This window comes from Lagopus leucura, unplaced genomic scaffold (genome assembly GCF_019238085.1).
Source record: "Lagopus leucura isolate 7727_CA_CO unplaced genomic scaffold, USGS_WTPT01 Super-Scaffold_702, whole genome shotgun sequence".
In the NCBI taxonomy this organism is placed as follows: Eukaryota; Metazoa; Chordata; class Aves; order Galliformes; family Phasianidae; genus Lagopus; species Lagopus leucura.
In genome coordinates, this window is record NW_024962254.1 from 8,409,557 (window position 1) to 8,431,247 (window position 21,691).

At 49.1% G+C, this 21,691-nt stretch overlaps 1 protein-coding gene across 3 annotated transcripts in view; it reads left to right on the top strand.

Moving 5' to 3' along the window:
- Positions 1–2,199: 2,199 nt before the first annotated feature.
- AMOTL1 (angiomotin like 1) overlaps positions 2,200–21,691 on the top strand; it is a 54,352-nt gene continuing 34,860 nt past the window's right edge. Inside the window, exons 1-4 of one of the 3 annotated variants that reach the window (XM_042862517.1) lie at positions 2,200–2,241; positions 9,887–10,033; positions 12,299–13,193; positions 20,009–20,107. In XM_042862517.1, the coding sequence (XP_042718451.1) occupies positions 12,358–13,193; positions 20,009–20,107 (935 nt within the window). In that variant the 5' untranslated portion in view covers positions 2,200–2,241; positions 9,887–10,033; positions 12,299–12,357. Of the gene's footprint in view, positions 2,242–9,886; positions 10,034–12,298; positions 13,194–20,008; positions 20,108–21,691 lie in introns of those variants that run through there. The other 2 variants (XM_042862518.1, XM_042862516.1) reach the window with 2 other exon arrangements.

Genomic DNA, 21,691 nt, shown 5'->3' on the forward strand with positions numbered 1-21,691 from the left:
CATCTCCACAAGTCTTGAACGCCTCCAGGGATGGGGACTCCTCCACCTCCCTGGGCAGCCTGTGCCTTCATGGAGTGGAGAAGAAACAAGTGAAGGAGGATATGGTAGAAGTACTGGAGTTATGAATGACGTGGAAATAAATAAGGAAAGGCTTGAAACAACCCAAAGGAAGTATGCCTTCAAACATCATACAATTACATTGTGCAACCCATTGCCACAGGATGTCCAGGGTGCCAAAAGTATGAATGGGCTCAAACAGTGATTAGAAAATAACATGGAAAAAAATTGTCTATGAAGGGCCCTCAGAACCAATGATGCAGCTCAGGAAGTTCCTGCAGTGCAGGAACTGCTGGAAAATGGGCTCATGTACTAGAGAAAACATCATCTGTGTTTGTACTTTTCCTTATATGTCCTCTGCAGTTGTCTGCTTAGTGGCCATGTCAGAGAGAGGACACTGGAGGCTCTTAAATTTTGGGATAATGCAAAGTGGTATTTGTGTCCACAGCAATGAACCGGGAAAAAGTCACAAGCAGCCCTCGCATCCTCTTCTTTCCATTCCTCTTCTCTCTGCTCTCCCACTGCTTGGCTGCTGGATTTCAGCAGATATGAGTCAGCCTGGGACTGCTGTGTTCCTTTTGTTCTTCAAATGATGAAACCAGAACGTTTCACACTCTGCATGGTCCAACAGAGGAGCACTTCATTGTCTCCTTGGCAAACCCTGAGGAGGAACTTCTGGCTTTGGAGAAAGTGAGGTCAGGGAGGGAGAAACTCTCCCCATAGAGGAATATGTGCAGAGGCTCCTCTGCCTCTCCCCCTTGCTTTCTCCCTGCCCTCCTCCCTTCCCTTCTTCCATTCCCTCATCCCCTACCACTTTTCCACCTCCTTCCTTCCCCATTAGAGATGGTTCTGCAGCCGTTCTGGATGAGTTTGTTGAATGGCAGAAAAAAAAGTCGGATTGAAAAGGCAGGGCAACCCCAGGCTGCAGGAAATGCTGCGTTGGTGATACGGTGATACAGTGTGCTGGGGGAATGAACACACAGGGAATGAATCCCATTGGACAAGTAGAAAAGGAAGGGAAAAAAAAGCCCCGGTCCCCGCACTGTTTGCTCCCACTGCTCAGTGGACATCCAGCTGTTTCTTTTTCTTTGCTGCACTGACCTTATCTCGCACTGGAGTGAATCCAGGAACCAGTGCTCTGCTGAGCAGCCAGTGACCGAGCAGGTCAGGTTTAGGGGGAAATGAAAGCTCTTTGGCAGAGCTGGAAAAACAGATGTGCAGAGAGATTCCTTCAAACACAGCACTGCCTATGAAGCTCCTATCGTAGGGGACAGCAGCTTGAAGGGAAGCTGCTTGCAGGCATTTGGGGTTGCCGCAGGGCCAGGCGCCCTGGGACAATTATTTGCTGGCTTGTTGCATTAGGAATCTGAGCGATTACACGCATGGGTGGGTGCAAATGTAACGAGCATCCATACCCGGGTGTGCCTGCAGTTCAGGACAGCCGGTCCCAGATCTGGTGGCAGCAGCAGTGCCCGGGTGCTGGAGGATCCTTACTTCCCCGTGCTGGGGAAGTTCTGTACCAAGAGTGGAGCTGCAGCATGGGGAAGGCAGAGCGGTGCTGGCCTGGTGCTGCTGGGTGAGCACGATGCAGGTGGCCGAAACCTTCCTGTACCATTCAGATTCCCTCAACTGCAGAGGGATTACAAAACTCTCTTTCCAGCCTGCTGCCCTCCATGGCTGCGTGGTTTATAGATCAAAGTGGAATCAAACAGGAAAGAAAGGCTGTGAAAACCACTTGGAAAGCTGTTCCAGAAAATGAAGAATTTTGCAGAGAATTTAAGCATTTAAAAGCTTTAATTTGGGACTAGCTGTAGGTGTCCTCACTCGCTGGAGAGGAGTTTCACTAGATGGCCTTTTAGGGTCCCTTACAGCCAAAACGATTGCACGATTTTAGAAGTGCAAGGGGGAGGCGACGCTTCCATCCCCTGCGTGCTTCCTAGGATGGAATTCAGGTCCCGCGAGCACCAGGCCCCGCCCCCATGTATAAACTCCGCCCCCATGCCCAGACCGCGCCCACAACCTCTGGGCCACGCCCACTACAACCCGTTAGCTCCGCCCCTTCTCGTGGCCCTGCCCCTTCGCTGGTGCCGCCCCCGCCCCGCCCCAGCGGAGCGCGCCCGGGGGCGGCGGGAGCGGCGCGGATGGCCGCGGTGCTGCCGGGGGCGGCGGGGCGCGGAGCCGGAGGTGAGCGCCGGGTGGTCTCGGGATCCGCGTGTGTGCGCGGTCGTACTGGGCGGTGGCGGGATGTCGGTGGGGCGGCCGGCGTCGTGTCGGGGGATCCGGGGTGAAAGTGGGCTGCTCCGTAGACCCTTCGGAGCCCCGTCTCCGTGCTTCTCCCCGGGGCGCTTGGGCGACTTTCTCTCCGCTTCGCCAGCAGAGGTGCGAGACGGCGGCACCCCGAGCGATGGTGCGGTGCTGTCCCGCACGAACGCGGCGGTAGGAGGAGGGCTTCCAACGGGGCTGTCCGCGGGCGGTGCTGCGCGGAGCCCCGCGGGGACCGGGAGCGGCTCTGCGCCGTCCCCAGGGGTCCGGCTCGGGGCTGGGGCCGCCGGAGAGCCGGTATTTCTCCTGCACGGAGAGGAGGTCGATTTCTATGTGAAAGCGAAACGCGTTGAGACAGGAGGAATAAATAAATGGTACGCGACGTGAACTTCTCCCCCTTCCTAGCCCTCCTGCCGTGGTTTGCGATTCGTGTTGAACTACAGGAAGGTCGCTGCTCGCCTGTTTTCCTCTTGCGATGGAAAGAAGTGCACTTTTTTTTCCTTTTTCCTGGACCGGGAGCAGCTGCGGGGCCGGGGGCAGCGCGGGGCTGTGCTGCTGTTGCCTTGCGAGTAATACGGCGGGGGAGATTGGCGGGACTGGGGAGGCTTTGGAGCTGGGCAGTGGGCTCGTTTTCCCGCGGGCAGTGCCTGGCTGTGTCCTGCCCACGTAGAGGTTTTCACGGACACCTGCGTGTGTGAATGAATATGTGGTCGTTGGTAGCTAGCAGAACAACTCCAGTGGGGTTCAGTCCTCAGGGACGGCACTCTCCCAAGTGAATCTTTCAGATAAAAATGATTTTATGATAATAAAATGTCATATAGAATCATAGGACGGCTTCAGTTAGAAGGGACCTCAAAGCCCTCCCAGCTCCAACCCCCTTCTGTGGGCTGGTTGCCCCCCACCAGCTCAGCTGCCTGGGGCCCATCCAGCCTGGCCTTGAGCACCTCCAGGGATGGAGCACCACAGCTCTCTTCCAGTGGAGGAAGGACATTAACCAGCGTGGCTTTGGTGAGGAGGCAAAGTCACTGTGTGCTGGGATGGTGTGTGGAGGCAAGATGTGCCCCCCAGCCTTGCCTTCCCATGGGACACACTGCAGGAGAGCAAGCGTGCCCCAAGGCCCCTGGGGATGGCAGCATTTGGGGTCACCCCCTTGATTCTCATTTATATCCCTGCATAATGGCAGTGCTTGGGGGTCCCAGCGACAGTCCCTGCGCTGCTTGTCATGGCTCAGTGCTGAGCCCTCCCTCGGCAACAGGTCTGTCTCAACTGGAGCAAAGCACGTGGTGCTGTGCCCAGCACTGTGGACTGGCTCTGGTGTGATGCTGCTCAGGGCGGAGGCAGGAGAATAGGAGGATGTGCCTGCTGCACCTCCCTATGCTGGAAGCCATCAGAAGGCTGCGAGCTCACGTTCACTCAACTTTTTGTTGAAACTTCATGCTCATAGGAAGAGGTTTTGTTTCTTTCTTTCTTTTTTTTTTTTTGGTGTTGAAGTGACTTTCTCAGCAGGTCGGGTTTAGTTGTGTTTTATGGGCACAAAGGGGGGAGAAGGTCTTAGCGCTGTCGTCCTGCTGCGGGTGAGGGCGGGAGCAGCGGGATGTGCAGGGGATGGATGCTGCTCAGTCACTTGGGAGCAGGAGCTGAAGGCAGTCACCTCATTAGCACCTTTGTGTGTAGCACCTTTATTGCGTTCCTGCACTTTGAAAGCGGCTGACTCTAAATTGCGAGTAATGATTTAATAACAGAAGGCGCATAATTTTAATATATATTCTGGTGGGAAGAAGGCTTAATGTCTTTTCCCCTTAGATGGGGCGGTTAAGATAAGAATAAGGCAGCGGCTGTGCATAGGGTTGGGTTATCGCACAGTTCTGTGTGTGGATGGAGCAAAGTGCTGGCTGTGTGGCTCGCTGTGTAAAAAAGGAAAAGCTTGAGAAATATGAAGATGCATAAGATAGAGTTCAGTGCCTGCATTTTCAGTTAAAGAGTACTGTACGGTCTTTGTACTATTTTTGTTCTGTCCGTATCCCAGGCTCCTTTGTACGCTTGCAAGTTTGTGGGAATGACTCAGGGAGAAAGCTATTTAACCTAAAGGACACCACTGGCAGGAAACTGCCTGGAGAAAGAGCAGCACTGGGGACTGAGTGGGAACCGGGGGGATGTCTGTGTGCTGGAGGAACAGGAGCCCAAAGCTGCTCCCAAATGGGAGGAACTGGGGCACAAAATGCCCACATAAAGGCACAGCCCATGCACTGCAAGAAGGGAGTTTTATGACGTGGTTGCTGGAAGTGCCCGGGAACCAGCCTTAATGATCCCAGTGTCTTTGCAGTCCTGGGTCCTGTTTCACTTCTGTTTAATTAATGGAAAGGCTTAAATGTCTGATGAAAGTGATCGTGCCAGGGCATTTCTGTAACGAGATCGCTTTTAAAGGCAGTAAGTACAGCACAGTTAGTTGTAGCTTCAGCTCCTGCTTGGTTGATGCTTTGTCCATGTTGTGGCTGGTTGATGCTGATTCCCAAGCTCCGTGCCAGCCTTTGTGCTTCGCTCCTTGTCGGAGAGTTCCTTCCTGTGCTGCTTTGGCTCTGAGCAGCACCTCACCTTTTATCTCAGAGCAACAACGCCAACACAAGTTGTAATCATGGCGCTTTGATCAAAGCAGAAATTTCAATTATTGATTCAATTCCTTGAATCCTTATTATAAATCCAGGCTGGCTCTGCATTGTAGACTCAGTGCTGTAGCCTCAGAGGTAAATTTGTACCTTATAATAAGTAGAGACATGTATTTTTCTGTATGCCGTAATGAAGCTTTGTAAAAAGCGTGTCTCCTTGCTCCTCCCAGTACAGGTTACATGGCATCCCTCTGCAAGTCAGATACCCCATCTGCAGCCCACCTGTCCACAGCATGCCAACCTGGGAAGGTGGAAGGGAAAAAAACCAACCCGTGAATTATTAAATTTCATAAAAATCATGTCCCAGCGAGATGAAAGCACTGCTGCCATCTGTGCCCCCCCCACACGCCCATGCACCTGATCTGCGGGCATCCGCTGGGCAGGCAGCCTGGGCCCTGCGCTCACAGCATCCATGTGATCTGCTGCCAGCTCTGTGAGCTGCCTTCCAAGGGTGGTTGCTTTGCTTTGTTCTTAACTCTGGGTTCGGCCGCTTTGTTTTTGCTGAGGGGAAATGTATATGAAAATCAGTGCGTTGGGCTGAAGTTAAATGGAAAGTGTTTGGTTATATATGCATTTAAATTTCGGGGTTTGCTGCCCCCGTTGCCTCTTCTCATTAACTTTTGTATCACGGAATCACAGAATATCCCAAGTTGGAAGAGAGCCTAAAAGATCATTAAATTCAACTCCCAGCTCTATGCGGGACCACCCAAATCCAAATCCAATGTCCGAGAGTGCCGTCCAAACACTCCCTAAGCTCCAGCAGCTGGGGACTGTGCCTGCTGCTGTGTTGTATGCCCACTGTCCCATGGGGCCCGACCTTTCCCTAACACGCAGCCTGACCCTCCTGTGATAGTTTCTCCCATTGTTCAGTGCTCTCTTGGATAATGACCTTTTTGGAAAGGGAAGTGGTAGTACCCAGCAAGAGTCTCCCAGAGCTCTTTTAGGACAGGGGAACAGCACAGTGCTGTGAGCAAAGGTTCCTGTCCCTAAGTTGCAGAGGGACTGGGTTCTTGTGCATCCTGCCCAGCACAGGGCTGGGTGGGGCATCTCATGTCTGGGACATGGTTGTATCCCATTGGGAAATCATAGCCCAGTCTTGGCGTGGCACCAGCGGTGCTTTAACTGTCCTCGTCTCGTTTTCCTTCACCAATACTTTTCTCACTGACCCGAGATAAGTGATGAGTGCTTCATCCTTGGAAATACTCAAGGTCAGGCTGGATGCGGCTCTGAGCACCTGATGGAGCTGTAGGTTTCCCTGTTCATTGCGGGGGATTCAACTGGGTGGCCTTTGAGGATCCCTTCCAACTCAAACTGTAATTTACCCAGCAACAGGGCAGAGGAAATATTCCAAAGGTGGAATGAGGTATTTATATTTCTTGCTGGCTTGGCTGTGAGACAAAAGGACAGATGTGGGCTTTGAAACGGTGTCATTTTTGTTCTGTCATTTTTGGATCCTCCTTACAGACCATGGAGGAGTTTATGGGAAAGCGCAAAGCCACCTTACTCCCTTCTTAATTTCAGATGGCTGCTTTGGAAGGTGCTTGAAATGCTCCAGTCTCTTTTTGAGCTGCAGCACAGCTTGGGAGGAGATTATTTGGAGGACACCCACTGCTTGTGTCTGGCAGGATGGAGGATTTTGGGAGCGGTGGATGATGGTGGAGGAGCCACATGGAAAGCAGCGCCCAGTGCTGCATCAAAATAGCAGCAGGCCACTCAAAATGGGCATTTTTGGGGTGTTTCAGTAAAGATGTAAGTCACAGTAGGTTGGCTGGAAGAACACTGCCTACTCCAAATAGCTTTTGAGGAGGAAATCTGCTTCCTGGAAGTGCTGGTATTGCTATGAAGACGTGGCTTTCCTGTAAAGTCACAGCAGTATGCTTCCTATGAGGTTTTGGGTTAGATCCCTTTCAAAACCAGACCAAAACCACATCAGAAACAGGAAATATTTAAGCATCTGTGGGTCCTTGCTGCATTTCCAGCATTAATCTTAGTGAATGATTCATTGAAATGGTTACGAATCTTGAAATGAATTGCGTAGCTGTATCAGAATGATATGGCATAATTATGTGCTTATCTTTGACAAAGGAAACATGAATCGGTGTTGGGCAACCACTGAGATCTGGGAGAATTGGTAGTGAGGCAGAAATCATAGAATGTCTTGGTTTGGAGGGGACTTGAAGCCCACTCAGCCCCAATCCCTGCCATGGGCTGGTCACTCCCCACCAGCTCAGGCTGCCCAGGGCCCATCCAGCCTGGTCTTGAGCACCTCCAAGGATGGGGCACCACAGCTCTCTGGGCAGCTGGGCCAGGGTCTCATTGGAAATGAGAAATGAGGGAGGAGCTCGGCAAGGACTGACCAAGGCAGGAGATGTGATCATGTCTTGGAGGTGGATGCGATAGATATTGGATATACAGCAGCTGAGAGGGTTGTGTCTATGAACCAGATTGTGTATAGACACTGTTGCACTGCAGTAGTGGTTCAGATCAATCAAATGCAGCATGGACTTCCAGCTGTTTTTAGTTTTTTCCTTGATGTTTTAAGTTTATGGTTGGTCAGCATTCCCACTGCTTGTTAGCGAACAGAGTGGTTTTGTGGAAAGGTTTTGACTAATTGTGCTAATGGGTTTCCATAAAACTACTGTTTCAGCCATGCATTGTATCTCCCTCAGTTTTATCTTTAAATGAATTTAAAGCATTATATTCACCTAAAGTATTACAAAATTATAAAATTGTCAGTGCGGTCCTGTAGACTGAGGTTTCATGAGAAAGAGAGGCTCAGAGCAATGTCTCACTGCAGCATGAGCTGTGCTGGAAGAAGGTCTGTTCCAAGTGTATCCTCTGGGCAGTGCCTGAGGTCAGGGTCCTCCTGCTGGGAGCATCCTCATCCCAGTCCTCTACACTGGGGGTGGACTCAGTCCCCTTCTGAAGGTGAAGCTCCTTCTAATGACTGAAGGAGCCTGTGCTAACCAAGGTATCTAAGCAAGTACTAATGATGGTCAGGTTCTAAATCCTTAAGTCCAGGATTTTTTTTCTTTGGAGGCTTCAGTAACACCTTCCTCAGCAAAGTGACAGCAGTGGATGTCGCTCTGCTTGTTTTTTCTCAAGTGACCACAGCTCTAAGGAATTCTTTTGATTTCTGTACTGACCTTGTGCATGAGTATTGCAGCAGAGGAGCCTTTTCTTTGCTCCGTTTGGCTATCAGAAGTTGGGTAACCCTCACTCCAGGCAGGTTGCCTTTCACTGGAACCCTCCTGGCCCAGCTGAGCTGCTCTGGTGCTCAGGACATGTCCGGATGTGGGTGGCATTCCATGGGTGCACCCCATCTCATCTCACTCCTTGTCTTTAGCTGTGATTCCCAGCAAAGCCATCTTGCTGTGCATCTCCTCATGCGCCCTTTGCTGCAGATGCAGCACTTGAAGACACAACCCGAGGGTGTCTAATGACTCAAAATACAGCATGCAGATGAATGAAAGCAAAATTTTAGTAGCAGTTTTCCTTCTAGCTTTTGTTTGCCGAGTGGTGACGCCTAGCTGATGGCTGTTTAGGTTGTCTGTAGTGCCTGAAACCGTTTTTTTTTTTACCCTATGTGTTTCATCCCAATCCAGTTTTTATTTGTAAAACAAGCCTGGGCTCGCAACTCTTTGTTTCAGGCAGAATTCCCGGTCTGAGGGCAGGGCTGTGTGTGTGTGCAGGAGCAGTGAAAGGTGTCTGGGATGTTGTTCTGTGCCACAGTACAGCAGTCGTGTTGGAAAATGGGGTTTGGAGGTTTTCCCTGCATCTTTATCAGCACAAATGCTAGAACAGCCTTCTGTGCTAATTTTGGCAAATATATTTGGCTTATATTTGCTCAAGTGAACAATCTTCTCCTCCTTGCTCTCTAAATATAGGTAACTGCCTTACAAATCTGTGCATAACATGAATGGTGAAGTGATGAATTCATTAACATTTTGCACAAACGCCTGTTTCTTCTCCTCTGGGCATAGAAGAATATAGTTTTTACAACTTTGTGCCTGTAATCAGGATGGGCTAGATCCTGCTGCCCTGCTTTGTGCAGGGGGTGGAGTCAGCAATAATGTGTCAGAAGAATGTGCTTCTCTGCTTGTGCAAGCTCATCCCCATATTCGTGGCTTCCCGTCCTGCTAGGATGGACAGATGCCCTGCTGGGATGCATGGGCACTCTGCTGGTGCCACTGTGACCTGGGTCACTCTGCTCCTGCTGGACATTTTCCTGGGGATCTCAGCTACATCCATGTTAAGAACATCTGGACAAAGGGATTGGACTCCCTTGGGGGTGTTGGCTGTATTTTATGTCCTAGTAATTTTCTGTCTTACTGAGCCATTAGTTGTGATCAAATTTTGCAGTGAAGTCTTTCACAGACCGTAGCCCCGCTGGACATGTGATTGTGTCCTCACCTTTTTCCATCTTCTTTACCCGGTCCTTCTTTCAGTTTTATGCCAGTTCTGTTTGCTTCGTGTCCTGGGGCTATGACTTGATTTGTGACCTTGTTGCTGTTCACAGAATGGTTGGAAGGGCCCTCTGTGTCCATCTGCTCCAACCCCTGCTCCAGCAGGGACACCCAGAGCGGGGTGCCCAGGGCCAAGCCCGGGCAGCATTGGAAGACCTCCAAGAAGGAGATTCCACAGCCTCTGTTGGCCAACCTGTAAGCCTGCTGGTTCTTGTAAGCCAGGCTGGGTCAGCCTGGCTGTGTTCCTGGGGTGGGCTGGGGCGTGAGATGGCACTGATGATTCATTGACTCCTGGTTGTTCCTCAGCCTGACCCCAGCAGGGCCTCTCAGACACCGAACAGGGCTCAAAAATTATTTGAACTTCTGTCATTAATCTGGGCTTTATATTTTATCATTCAAATAACTTATTTACTGACATCCCACTTTTCTTCCTTGCAGGCTCCTCAGCTGCATGCTACAAGCCCACCAGCCCAGGCCAGATACTGGAGGACACTGGCTTTCTTTATCAGGACCACCAGTTGTTTGCTGGCAGGCATGACATTTCTCCACTAACAGCTGAAGCTGTCAGTGCTAAAGAAAAAGCTGGTGAGTGAGTTGCCACTCTTCCATATGAACCCATCACGGTTATATCTGGGTTTTCCCTAAGCATTAACTAACCAGACATCATTTTTAAATATTTACTGAGATGAAGGTCACCTCCTCACCCCCAGCACAGGCAGAAGGCAGGTTCCTTTGATGGAAGTGTTATAACCTGCTGTCATTTGTCACCTGTTTCTATTTGTCCTTCTGGATGTGGTTGCTCTTCACTGAGCAGCAGGACTGAGGTGCATAGCTTCTTGCCAGCAGGACAGCACTGCTGGTCCTTCTGAACCTCAGAAACAGGCCACCAAAGTACATCCCCTGAATACAGGGATCTAATGGATGACTAGTGCAGGAGTGAAAATCTTTCTGGTGTTTTGAGTATGTGACGTTGGCTTTATCTACTTTCCTTGCTTATAGTCTAATAACTTGTACAGTGAGCTTTCTTGTATGTAAGAGAGGTTTTTTATTTCAAGTCTGCAAAACGACTATTATGGCAAGACTCCTGTGCAGTGTGATAATACAAATACAGCAGTATGAGTTCACCGTAGCTTCAGGGGCATATGTGGATGGACGTTTGGCTATTGTGCAGCTAGCTGAGTAGGTTTGTATCATTGGAACTAGATGATCTTTAAGATCCCTTCCAACCTAAGCCATTCATCTTGTTGGCTCAAACACTGGCTCAGGGAGCTGGCAGACCCTCTGAGTTATGGTGGCCAGGTTGCCACCCCAGCCAGTAAGGTACTGATGTTCAGGGAAGGCAGAGGAGAGATGTGTTCTGCAGGGCAGATGTGGAGTGGAACAGCCTCCCTCAAGCTTTACAATCATTGTTAAGCTTTTATGGCAAAAACAGTGTTAGTGGAAATGGCCAGTTGTCACAGAATAAGAGTCAAGGGTTTTTCTTCCCCTCTGGCATCCAGGTTGTATACAAGTTGTCCCACATTATCTGCAGTAACTGGTGAAACATGGGGAAATAGCAGACCTCGGGAGAAAGTTTTGCTTTTTAACAACTTTTGAACGCCAAGAAAACAAATGTAAATACTGCTGAGGAGCTCCTTTGAGAACTGGAAACAGCGGGATAGAGAAAGAAAGTTGCCAAAAATGACCTCAAAAACTGAACTCAGAACAGCACCTCCTCCTCCTTGCCTAGGAAAATGGGAGGACTCTGCAGAGCTGAGGGCTGATTTTCACCCACCAGGAGCACTCCTTTGGGTGCAGACACAAATGCTTTACACCTCTTTGGGATGGGTTCATGGGATTCAGCTGGGAGGGATTATGCCATTAGGTGCCTTGCTGCAGGCAAGCTTCACTGTGTGCATCACTTTCTATGACTTATGCCCACATTGCTGTGTGGAACAAACAGGACTAAGATGAAGAAGGGAGCTGGAGACTGTTTTGGTATTTGACCTAACCCCTGAGCTGTGTGCCTTCACTTCAGTTACAGCATCTGTAACACCTTATCCCATACAAATGCATCTTGTGAGGCTGGGTGAAGAAGTTATACGAAGAAGTTGTCTCTGTATTATTTCAGTCTATGTTATGGTTGTCTGTCTGATCTGTGATACTTAAAGCTCTGGTACTACATTGCAACCTTAATGTCTTCCTTGTATTCACCCAGCAAAATTACAAAAGTTGGTACTGACTTGCACAGAATTAGTGTTATTGGCCAGAAGGGAAATTGCAGTTTTAAGAAAGAATGCCAGAGCACAGATTTCTCTTCAATTACGCTCCCAGAGCTCTTTTATTTTCAGTAGGATTTTAGGCTTTTTCTGTGACACATCCTGCGTTGTATCTTATTGTATTATATAATATATTATATTATATATTATATATAATATATATATTATCTATCATGTATTGTGGCATGCAGTGCACTTGTGAGGGGATTCAGCTCTCTAACTTCAGCTGTCAAAAATGCGCTGATTTGGTATTGCTATGGAGGCTCCTCTGTAATCTGTGCCAGGCATCTCCAGGGAGAGATTTACCCAATTCCTGTCTTAGAGAAGATCACGTTTCCCTGTCCCACCGTTGACTGAGATTGGAGCCATGGGTATGGGGCATGTGGAGAATGTTGGGGGGAGGGCTGGGGAAGGGATGGGGTCACTTAGCTTAATCAGAATTAGGGGTGAGCTGCCATAAGGAGATGAGAATGGTACAGCCGTGGGGGGTAAGAAGAGCAGAGGGAGTGAGGCCTCTGAAAGTAGAATGGTGCTGTTCTCAGGCGGCCCAGAACAAGGTGTTCTCCTAACCGCTGCCTTCTCTTCCACCCAGCCGAGGAAACCCTCTGCACCTTGCACCCTCCAGCCTTCCTCCGGAGCTCAGAGGTGGAGATGCGAGGCTCGGAGGAGGTGGCAGCCGGCACGGTCCTGCAGCGTCTGATCCAGGAGCAGCTGAGGTATGGCAACCCCAGCGAGAACATGAACCTGCTGGCCATCCAGCACCAGGCAACGGGCAGCGCCGGCCCCTCCAACAGCACTGCCAGCACTCTCTCTTCCACAGAAAACCTCGCGCCCGAGGACCCACAAATGGTCCAGCCGTCGGCGCGGCAGGAACCGCAGGGGCAGGAGCACCAGGGGGACGGTGCTGCGATGGAGAAGCAGCCCCGGGCCGCGCAGCCCCCACACAGCAGCGAGGAGCTCCCCACCTACGAGGAGGCCAAGGCCCAGTCGCAGTATTTCCGGGGGCAGCCGCCGGCGGGGCCGGGGTTTTATGTCGCCGGCACCTCTGGCCAGAAGTCCAGGACGGAGGGGAGGCCGACGGTGAGCCGGGCCGGCAGCGGGCAGGCACATAAGGACGATGCGCTGAAGGAGCTGAAGCAGGGCCACGTGCGCTCGCTGAGCGAGAGGATCATGCAGCTCTCACTGGAGAGGAACGGGGCCAAGCAGCACCCACCTGCCCCGGCAGGCAGCAAGGGGCCGAAGGCCGCCCCGACACCCAGCAAAGGCATGGACCCGCGAGGCCCGCCGCCCGAGTACCCTTACAAGGCCAAGGTGGCGGCGGCGGTGTCCCCCAGCAGCAAGGCCCCTGATCATGGGCTCTTCTATGGCGAGCAGCACCCGGCAGGGCCGCAGGACGTCCTCAAGGCCTCCTATGTGGCCCCGCAGCCCTCCAGGACCGAGGTGGCCGTTGTCCGTTACCAGCCGCCCCCAGAGTATGGGGTGACCAGGTAATGCCCGGGGTGCGGGCCTGGCAGCCTGTGGCCACAGGGGTCTGGTTGCCTTCAAGGCTTCCTCTTTCACCACCCTTTTAGTTCTAGGTGGGAAAATTCCTAGCTGTGCAACCAACCTCGTGTCCAGCTCTTGTTTGGGTGTTGAAGTGCTGCGGCGGCAGCTGGGCTGTAACTGTTGTAATTCATGTGGAAGAGTTTGCAGATGAGATTTCACCTGTAACTGCACAAAGAGTGCTCTCTGAGAATGTGGGAGCTTATAACCTAAGCCCTGTATCCTTGAGATCTTCAGAACCCCAAACTAAGGAAAGAAAGTGGAAAACCTGCATGAAGCTTAATTGTGAGATAGAGACATCTCTTTATTTCAGGCCTTTCTCTTTGCTCAATGGGGGGGGGGGGGAACTGTCCCCTTTACAAAGAGGGCTAGATAAAGTGTATACATCACTTAGGCCCTACTTAAATCCTCCAAACAAAACTTACATGAGACTTTTATGGAGCTTGGCCCCTTGTGCTGGGCCTCTGCATGAGGATGGTTTTATTCCAAGCGCATTACAAATAATCCACAGTGTTTATTTCCTGTGAGCTGATTGCTGAGAGCCACACGGCTCCTGCCAGCACCGCGCTGCCTCGCTGTAAGGCGGGGGCTGGCCTGTGCCATGTCACAGCTTCCTTCATCATCTGTCCATCCAAAGCTGTTTTTCTTGCTCTTCCTAAACACGAGTGATTCTCCATTTCATCCTGCAGCCTCCTAGGCAGTATTTTGCCAGCCTCGCTGGGTGGGTTCAGAACCTGTGTTGTGCAACTGTGGTTTTCATTTTAGAGGCTGCTTAATTAGGTTTTCACTGACACAAAATCTGCAAAGATCTTGATGGCTCTGACTTGGTGTACTTGTTTTTCTGTAGAAAAATCAGGGAGTAAATGCTCTTGTTGGAAAAGTGAAGCTTTTACTTTGAACCAGGTGTGAATTTCCTTCGGTAAATGCTGCAAAACGGTTGTAACTTGGAAAAGACCTGTGCCGTCCCTCTGAGTGGGCAGTGCTGCAGGTCTTCCCCTGACAATCATGTTTTGCTTACCAGTGCTCCCTGCACAGAGCCTGGGTAGTTTTTCAGAGCAAAATGATATTTTAAAGAGCTAAGTGAAAATCTGTTTATTCTGAGAGACATCTATAGGAACTTGAGAGCTACAGGGTCAAGTTGAGGCTGTGCTCTCTGGAAGCCCTAGCAAGGCTACAGCAGCTGTTCATTCTGCTAACAAACATCTCCAGCACTGGACTCATCTGCACATAAGAGCAGTTAGCTTGGGGTTTTGTTACTGCTCTTGGAAGATGCTGATTCAATAACCAGTTCTGCTGAGCTTGTTCTGCTGAGTCCATATAGCCAAGCAGACCTGGGCACTGTGCTAACTTCTGTGGCTAACCGGGAATGGCACTGCTGTCAAATAAGGAACCCTTTGATGCTGGTGTCAAAACTTTTCCAGGGACCTGGTCAGTGGGGGTGATACTGAGAAATCTCATGATTGAATGCAGCTTTGCATGCCAGAAAAGAGGAGAAAAGCACAAAGCTGCACTGATCTGTAGGAAAAACCCACAGATATCAGGATTGGAAATGACCTGTAGGGCCACTGATTCCCTGCCTTGCCCCACAAGTCCTCATGTGAGGAGGGAAGTGTGGCTAGGGACCCACACATATTGGCAGGTAACTGCTGAGGGAGATGGAATAACCACAGCTGCTGCTTAATTTGATGTTTGTTTGTTCTCCTGTGGCTGGTTGTCAAAGGGAATGCTGCCTTTATAGTCACAGTGGTGAAATCTCATAACTTGTCTGTAAATAGCAGTAGGACTGAAAACAGGGTGTAGGATTTGATACTACAGATACGAGTAGTGGGGTTGGAGTAGATGATCTTGGAAGCTCCCTCCAACAAGGCCTCTGAGATGATCAGAGGGATGGAACACTGTCCTGTAAAGAAAGGTTGATAAAACTGGGATTGTTTAATTTGGAGAAGAGAAGGCTCTGGGGAGACTTCATTGTGGCCTTCCAGTACTTGAAGGGAGCATATAAACAGGAGGAGGAACAGCTGTTTACGTGGATTGACAGTGAAAGGACAAGGGGGAATGGTTTTAAACTGAGACAGGGGAGGTTTAGGTTAGATATTAGGGTGAAGTTTTTCATAGAGGGTGGTGACACACTGGAACAGGCTGCCCAAGGAGGCTGTGGATGCCCCATGCCTGGAGGCATTCAAGGCCAGGCTGGATGTGGCTCTGGGCAGCCTGGTCTGGTGGTTGGTGACCCTGCACATAGCAAGGAAGTTGAAACTGGATGATCTTTGAGATCCTTTTCAAGCCAGGCCATTCTAGGATTCTTTGAACTCAACTATTCTATTCTAAATCTAGATACTCAGTGTTATTCTGAAGACCTCTTATTCGTAGGCTTCTGCAGGAGTCATGGTATTTATATAAATTACACTTGGTGACCTGTCCTTTGTGGAGACCGTGATTGTAGAGCAGAGCTTAAAGCCTGCGGCTTAAAAGGCCAAAAGCCCATAAGGCAAATAAAGAGGAGCCAATATTTATTCTTATTTTAAATTATCAGTATTTTTCAATTGGTTATGGTGCCTTGCGCCCTGACTCACAACTTCTGAATGCTTCAAGTTGGCCAAGTGTAATAGTCTTGAAAAAACTTTTCCTTTCCTCGTTGCTAGCTTCTAGCACATCTGTTCCTGAAGAATATCCATGCTAATTTTCCTGAGGTGCATGCTCAGAGAGCTCACAGCTTGTCAGGTAAAAGGGGTTTGAAATAGTCTAATTTGATCACACAAAACCACAAATTAATTTCGGTTTTCACAACGTTTGGTCTGGTGGTTGTAACATTCTCCAGCTGGAGAATCCATCACAGACTTGTTCCACTCGCTAATTGCCCCTTCTGGCACAGATCTGTGTCTTAGTTCCAGCCTGTATTTTCTAGTTACCAGTCTGGATTTTGCAATATCTTTGTCAGATAGTGAGGAGCGCTGTGCTGTCCTTTCTTTAATGCATTAAACAAATGGAGCCTGGAGTCCCTTAATTATTTTACTGCTTTCAAAAAAAAAGAAATCCAACAACCCAACCCATAGCCTTTTCTCATAGAAAACTTAACCAGACACGAGGCAAATAAGACATAACATCACCTCTGCAACATGGCTCAAAGTTCCTTGTTTGTGTATCTCATAAACACTTGCCGTGTCAGAGGTTGGCCTGTGAGGAGCTCACCATTCAGCTTGTTACCCACTCAGACATGTGAGGGTAGTGGCAGCCCAGGATAGGGTTCCCCACTCTTTGCTTGTAGCCTGCTGTATTTATTCCTGAGTGGATGAGCTTGTATTTGGACGTGCACAAGTGCATATTGTTTCTTCATGCTCTGCTTAAGCAGCGATCCACATCGCTCAGGGTGAGCAGTGAATCCTTTTCATTGCCCCCCGTGGCACCAGTCCAGTCCTGTATGATTTCCTCATGCAATTAATGTGAATGAGGCCTTAAACTGAAACAACACTCCTTGCTGAGGGGTCTTCATTTGTGGTGATGTGAGGAAGTCTTTCATGTGGTCATCTTTTAATTCTGATTTAATCCATGTATTTTAAAAGACAGCATGAAACTGACAAATGGACTTAGGCTATTTTAAAGCTATGACACTGTTTTATATACTCAAAAACGTTCCACCTGGCCTGGATATAGAAGCCTATACTTAACTGCTGGGACAGCCTGTGGCTTCTCCAGATGTGTGTGTATTTAACCTGCCCCACACGTCACTGCTGCTTTCAGACAACCTGTTTATAGTTACTCATTCAACCACATGTCTGCACCCGCCAAGGAGATACAGTGTGGTCCTTTCACTCCCTGAGGTGCCCAGGAAAGTGAGGGTTGGTGGAGCTGAGGGATGGCACTGGCACTGGCACCAGTGTTGGGCACCCACGCTGACTTTGGCCGATGTGTTTCAGTGAGGTCAGCAGCTATGTAAGCATGGTTTGAGGCAGCGCTGCTGGCTGGCGTGGGTGCTGGCAGCCATAGGGAAGGCTGAAGGCTTGCATCATGTCCTGGAGGCTGACAGTGTCCCTGCAGAAGAGATTTCTATCATCTCCTGGTCTAGTCTGTCTTTCAGTAAAATAAAGAAGAGATGAAACTGTTCCAGCAGCTTTTGTGAAGCCAGTGTCATTTCTCATTCTCCTCTGCTTTTATCCCAGTTGCATCCTCTGTGAAGGTGCAGAAAAATGTGGCTGAGGAGCACACCTTTTCCTTTGCTGGAAATTAACTGGGCTTTAGAAAGGATGTTTGTTCTTCATGTGACTCCCTGTGACGAAATAAGGTATCCTTTTTTAACTGTGGAGGATATGTTTAATCACAGAATCATTAAGGCTGGAGAAGACCCCTAAGGTTACTTAGTTTAATCCCAGCCCACCCCACCATGCCCACTCACCACATCCCTCAGTGCCACATCTCCACAGATCCTGAACACCTCCAGGGGCAGTGACTGTACTCCCTAGGCAGCCTGTGCCACTGCATCACCACTCTACCTGAGAAAAAAATGTTTCCTAATATCCAACCTGAACCTCCTCTGGTTCGACTTAAGGCAGATATGGTGTGTCTTTTTAAATGATTTTTCCATGCAGAACATAACACAATCACCTCCAAAGTAGTTGGATGACAACTTTCCAGCACTAACAGGCATCACTAACAAAACACTGAATTCTAGAGGTGAGTCCAAGTGTGCAAATTGGTTTTGAAATAAACCAGAGTGCTTGGACTGTTGCTTTTCCCATAAAACAGGATATTATAAAGACTGTGCTTTGGCTACTGAAAGTCTTCTCCTGTTTCTGGCAGCATCAGCATTTAGTAATGGATATCTAGGCTGTTTCCTTGCACTATGACCAGCAGACTGGACTTACTGACTTCTCTGATGTCCTGCCTTTTCCCCATGTGTAGGTATCACTGCATTTAGGTGCAGCATCCACAGCAGATATGGATGTGAGGTGAAATCCTGTGAAAGCTGAACAAGCCAGTCTGCCCTGAAGGCTAGGGAAGGCAAAGCATTCAGAGAAAGATAAGCTACAGAGATTGGAGGAGAGCATTTTAAATACTATTGTAAGTCTTAGAATGGTTTGGGTTGGAAGGGGCTTTTAAGGTCACCTAGATCCAGCCCTGCTATAGGCAGGGACACTTCTCTCTAGATCATGTTGCTCACAGCCCCACACAGCCTGGCACTGAATGCTTCCAGGGCATCACGGTAGGTTGCAGCCTACATCCTTACTCAGCTGTCTGTTTTCTGTCCCTGCACAGAGGTGACCTGAGTTGTACCTGAACCAGTGCGGAGGTAGACTTTCCCTCCCAGAACATTTCCAAGGATTTTAGTTTTATTACTTCTGAATGCTGCCTTGCTTTATTGAGGATAGATGCAAGATCTTCTGTATTTGTGATTTCCTGGGAGTCAGTGAGTAGACTTTATCATTAGTTGGTCTCTGATTCCTTTATTCAGTTACACATTGCCCTCAGCAGTCTTGTGTTGACCTCTCTCTTCCCAAGGAGTTCCAACAGGTGTATTAAGGCTGTGTCTGAATGTAGGGTTGTGGATGGCCTTGCTGAATTCTGTCAGATTTCTTACGGCAGTGAGGTCCCTGGTGAAGAGTTTTGCTGAAGAAACTGTATTGCAAGCTGTTACATGTGCTGCAAACTGTATATCATGTGAGACAGTGCAATGTAGTGATCCCAGGGAAAGCCCTCTGTCTGTCTGCCTGATTGTGTCTCTCTATGCTAGAAGCCAATTTCTTTCTTTTTTCACTTTCTGTATTGCATTGCAGAAATTGATAAAGCCCTATTTCTAGAAGAATGCCAGCAAAATTATATGTTTTCAATATAAATGTTGCTGCTGTGTTGCAGCCTATCCAAACCTTGGGATATCCCCCAGTTTCATGCTTTTAAAAAAGACAATTTTTGATGGAACTGTGCTTGGCTGGAAGGTTTTAGCCTGCTCTAATGTAGAGCAAGATCGGTGTTTAAAGTACAGCAAAAACATTTTGAGAATGTCATTCTTTACTAAGTCCAAAGGAGTTCAGGATAATCCTGATTGCTTTGTTTCTTCTGAGTTCTAAAGAGGTCAAATGTGAACAAAGCTCCTATTCCTACAAATGTTGATTTATTAATTTGACTTGCTGTGTTGATTTTATCGTATATACATTGAGGCACTTCACCGTTGACTAAGTCATAATTAAACTAGGACAGATTAAATAAGTAAAAGGGAAGCTGGAACTGGGTAATGCCCATTATGTTGAACAGCCACGCTTCAGAAGGAGCCGTGTGTGTGCTGGTTCTATGTCCCAAGTTGGAGAACGCTTCAGAGAATCTCTCCTGCAGCCCCAGCTGTAAGGATGCTGGGGTCTGACTGTTGCTGCTAACCTATAATAACTCAGTGTGTGATTCACCCTTCAAGAGAATGGAGGTCCTGAGCACCTCTCCTCACTCTTGGGAATAAAGCCAAGCAGATGAAGTGTGTGTGAAAAGGTTAGTGATGGGAGGTTGGATTTCCCACAAGTATAGTCTCAGGTGTTCAGAGGGTGTATCTACAACAGGAGATCGCAGTACTTGATCATGAAAAAGAAAAGAAAAATCACTTTATCTCACCTGGATTAGATTCAGAGATCAATTGAAAAGTGTGTTATGTTGCTCAAAGCTATTCCCATGCAGAAGTGAGAAAATCTGTATCTGTAGCAAGTGTGTCCTTCATAGCAATATAACTGTGCCCAGACAGCAGGGCTTTTACATGTGTTAAACCAGCTGTCTTTTGTTTTGACAGAGCTAGCTCCCACTTAGCTGCACTAATTGTGGTAACACATCACAGTGCAGACTGGCTGTCAGCTGCATTTGCACAAGTTTATGGAGCACCTTTTGCATTGTGAGTGACATCCCTTGTTCCACTGCTTATGGTATTGTTTGTTGTGCAGTTTTTCAAGCGAACAGTATTTCAGTCCTGCATGAGTGCAAGATCCCTGTGAAGATACTGTGAGGGCTGTGCCACGTGGTGTTGGTTGGTCTCAGGGAGATAAAACAAGCCCTTAGCTCACTATGACCCCTGGAGCAGCTGCTGTGAGGCCCAGACCCAGCTACAGGCAGAAGCGGTGAGGACGGAGAGGACTCAGCTGCTGAAGATGTTTGCATGAGGCTGCTCACTGTGTACATGCCTGATTTCAGCGTGCTTATGGACTGTGAGAAACAGTGCTGTTGGGGCTTTAGCCTCACAGACTTTTTGCAGGACATCTTTGTGAAGGGGAGATGGATGCTTCAAGTTTCTCCATGAATCCAGAGGGAGCAGAGCCAAGCAGCTACACTAACACAGTCCTTACAGCTTCCATGCTGTACCCAGTCCTCCTGGTGATCTCAGTGCTGCCTCCACCTCCTGTGCTCTGAGCAGTAAGAAATTTCCCTGGATTAAAATGGTCTCTTCAACTAGCACCTGAATCAGATCATAGAAACATTAGGGTTGAAAAGACCTTTAATATCACCTGGTCAGCCCATCCCCACCATGCTTACTAACCACGTTCCTCAGTGCCATATCTCCATGGGTCCTGAACACCTCCAGGGATGGTGGTTGCACCACCTCCCTGGGCAGCCTGTGCCAGTGCCTCACCACTCTTTCTGAGAATAAATTGTTCCTAATACCCAACCTGAACCTCCCCTAGCACAACTTAAGGCTATTACCTTTCATCAGTTATCTGGGAGAAGAGGCCAACCCCCACCTCACCACAACCTCCTGTAAGTTGTAGAGTGATAAGGACTTCCCTGAGTCTCCTCCAGACTGAACAATCCCAGTTCCCTCAGCTCCACGGACTTGGGCTCCAGACTTTTCACAGATTCATTGCCCTTCTGTGCAACAGATACTGATCTGCTCTCCCTCTGTGGGTCTGTTTCTGCACAAATATTTCAGCTGGCAGCAGATATTCTTCTGTAGATCCAGTGGATTTAGAGGAGCAGTTACTGCCTGTCTTGGCTAAGCATTGTATCCTTGTCCTTTGGCCATGGCAGCAGCAAAATCCATGCTAGCATGGCTCAGTTGTGACAGAGCACTGGAACAGGCTGCCCAGGGAGCTTGTGGAGTCTCCTTCTCTGGAGATATTCAAGAGCTGTCTGGTTGTTTCTTTTGTAACCTGCTGTAGGGAACCTGCTTTAACAGAGGATTGGACCTGATTGTTTCCAGAGGTCCCTTCCAACCCCTGCAACCCTTGTGATTATTTCATAAGGATGTGATGGGAGCCAACGAGCTGAAAGCAGCCTGGCAGGAAAGGACCTGGGAGACCCCAAGCTGAACATGAGTCAGCAATGTGCCCTTGATGCTGAGTTAGCTCTTGATGCTAAGAAGGCTGGCAGCATCCTGCACTGCATCAGGCAGAGCGTTGCCAGGAGGGTGAGGGAGGTGATGCTTCTCCTCTGCTCAGCATTGGTGAGGCCGCACCTGCAGTCCTGTGTGCAGTTCTGCACCCCC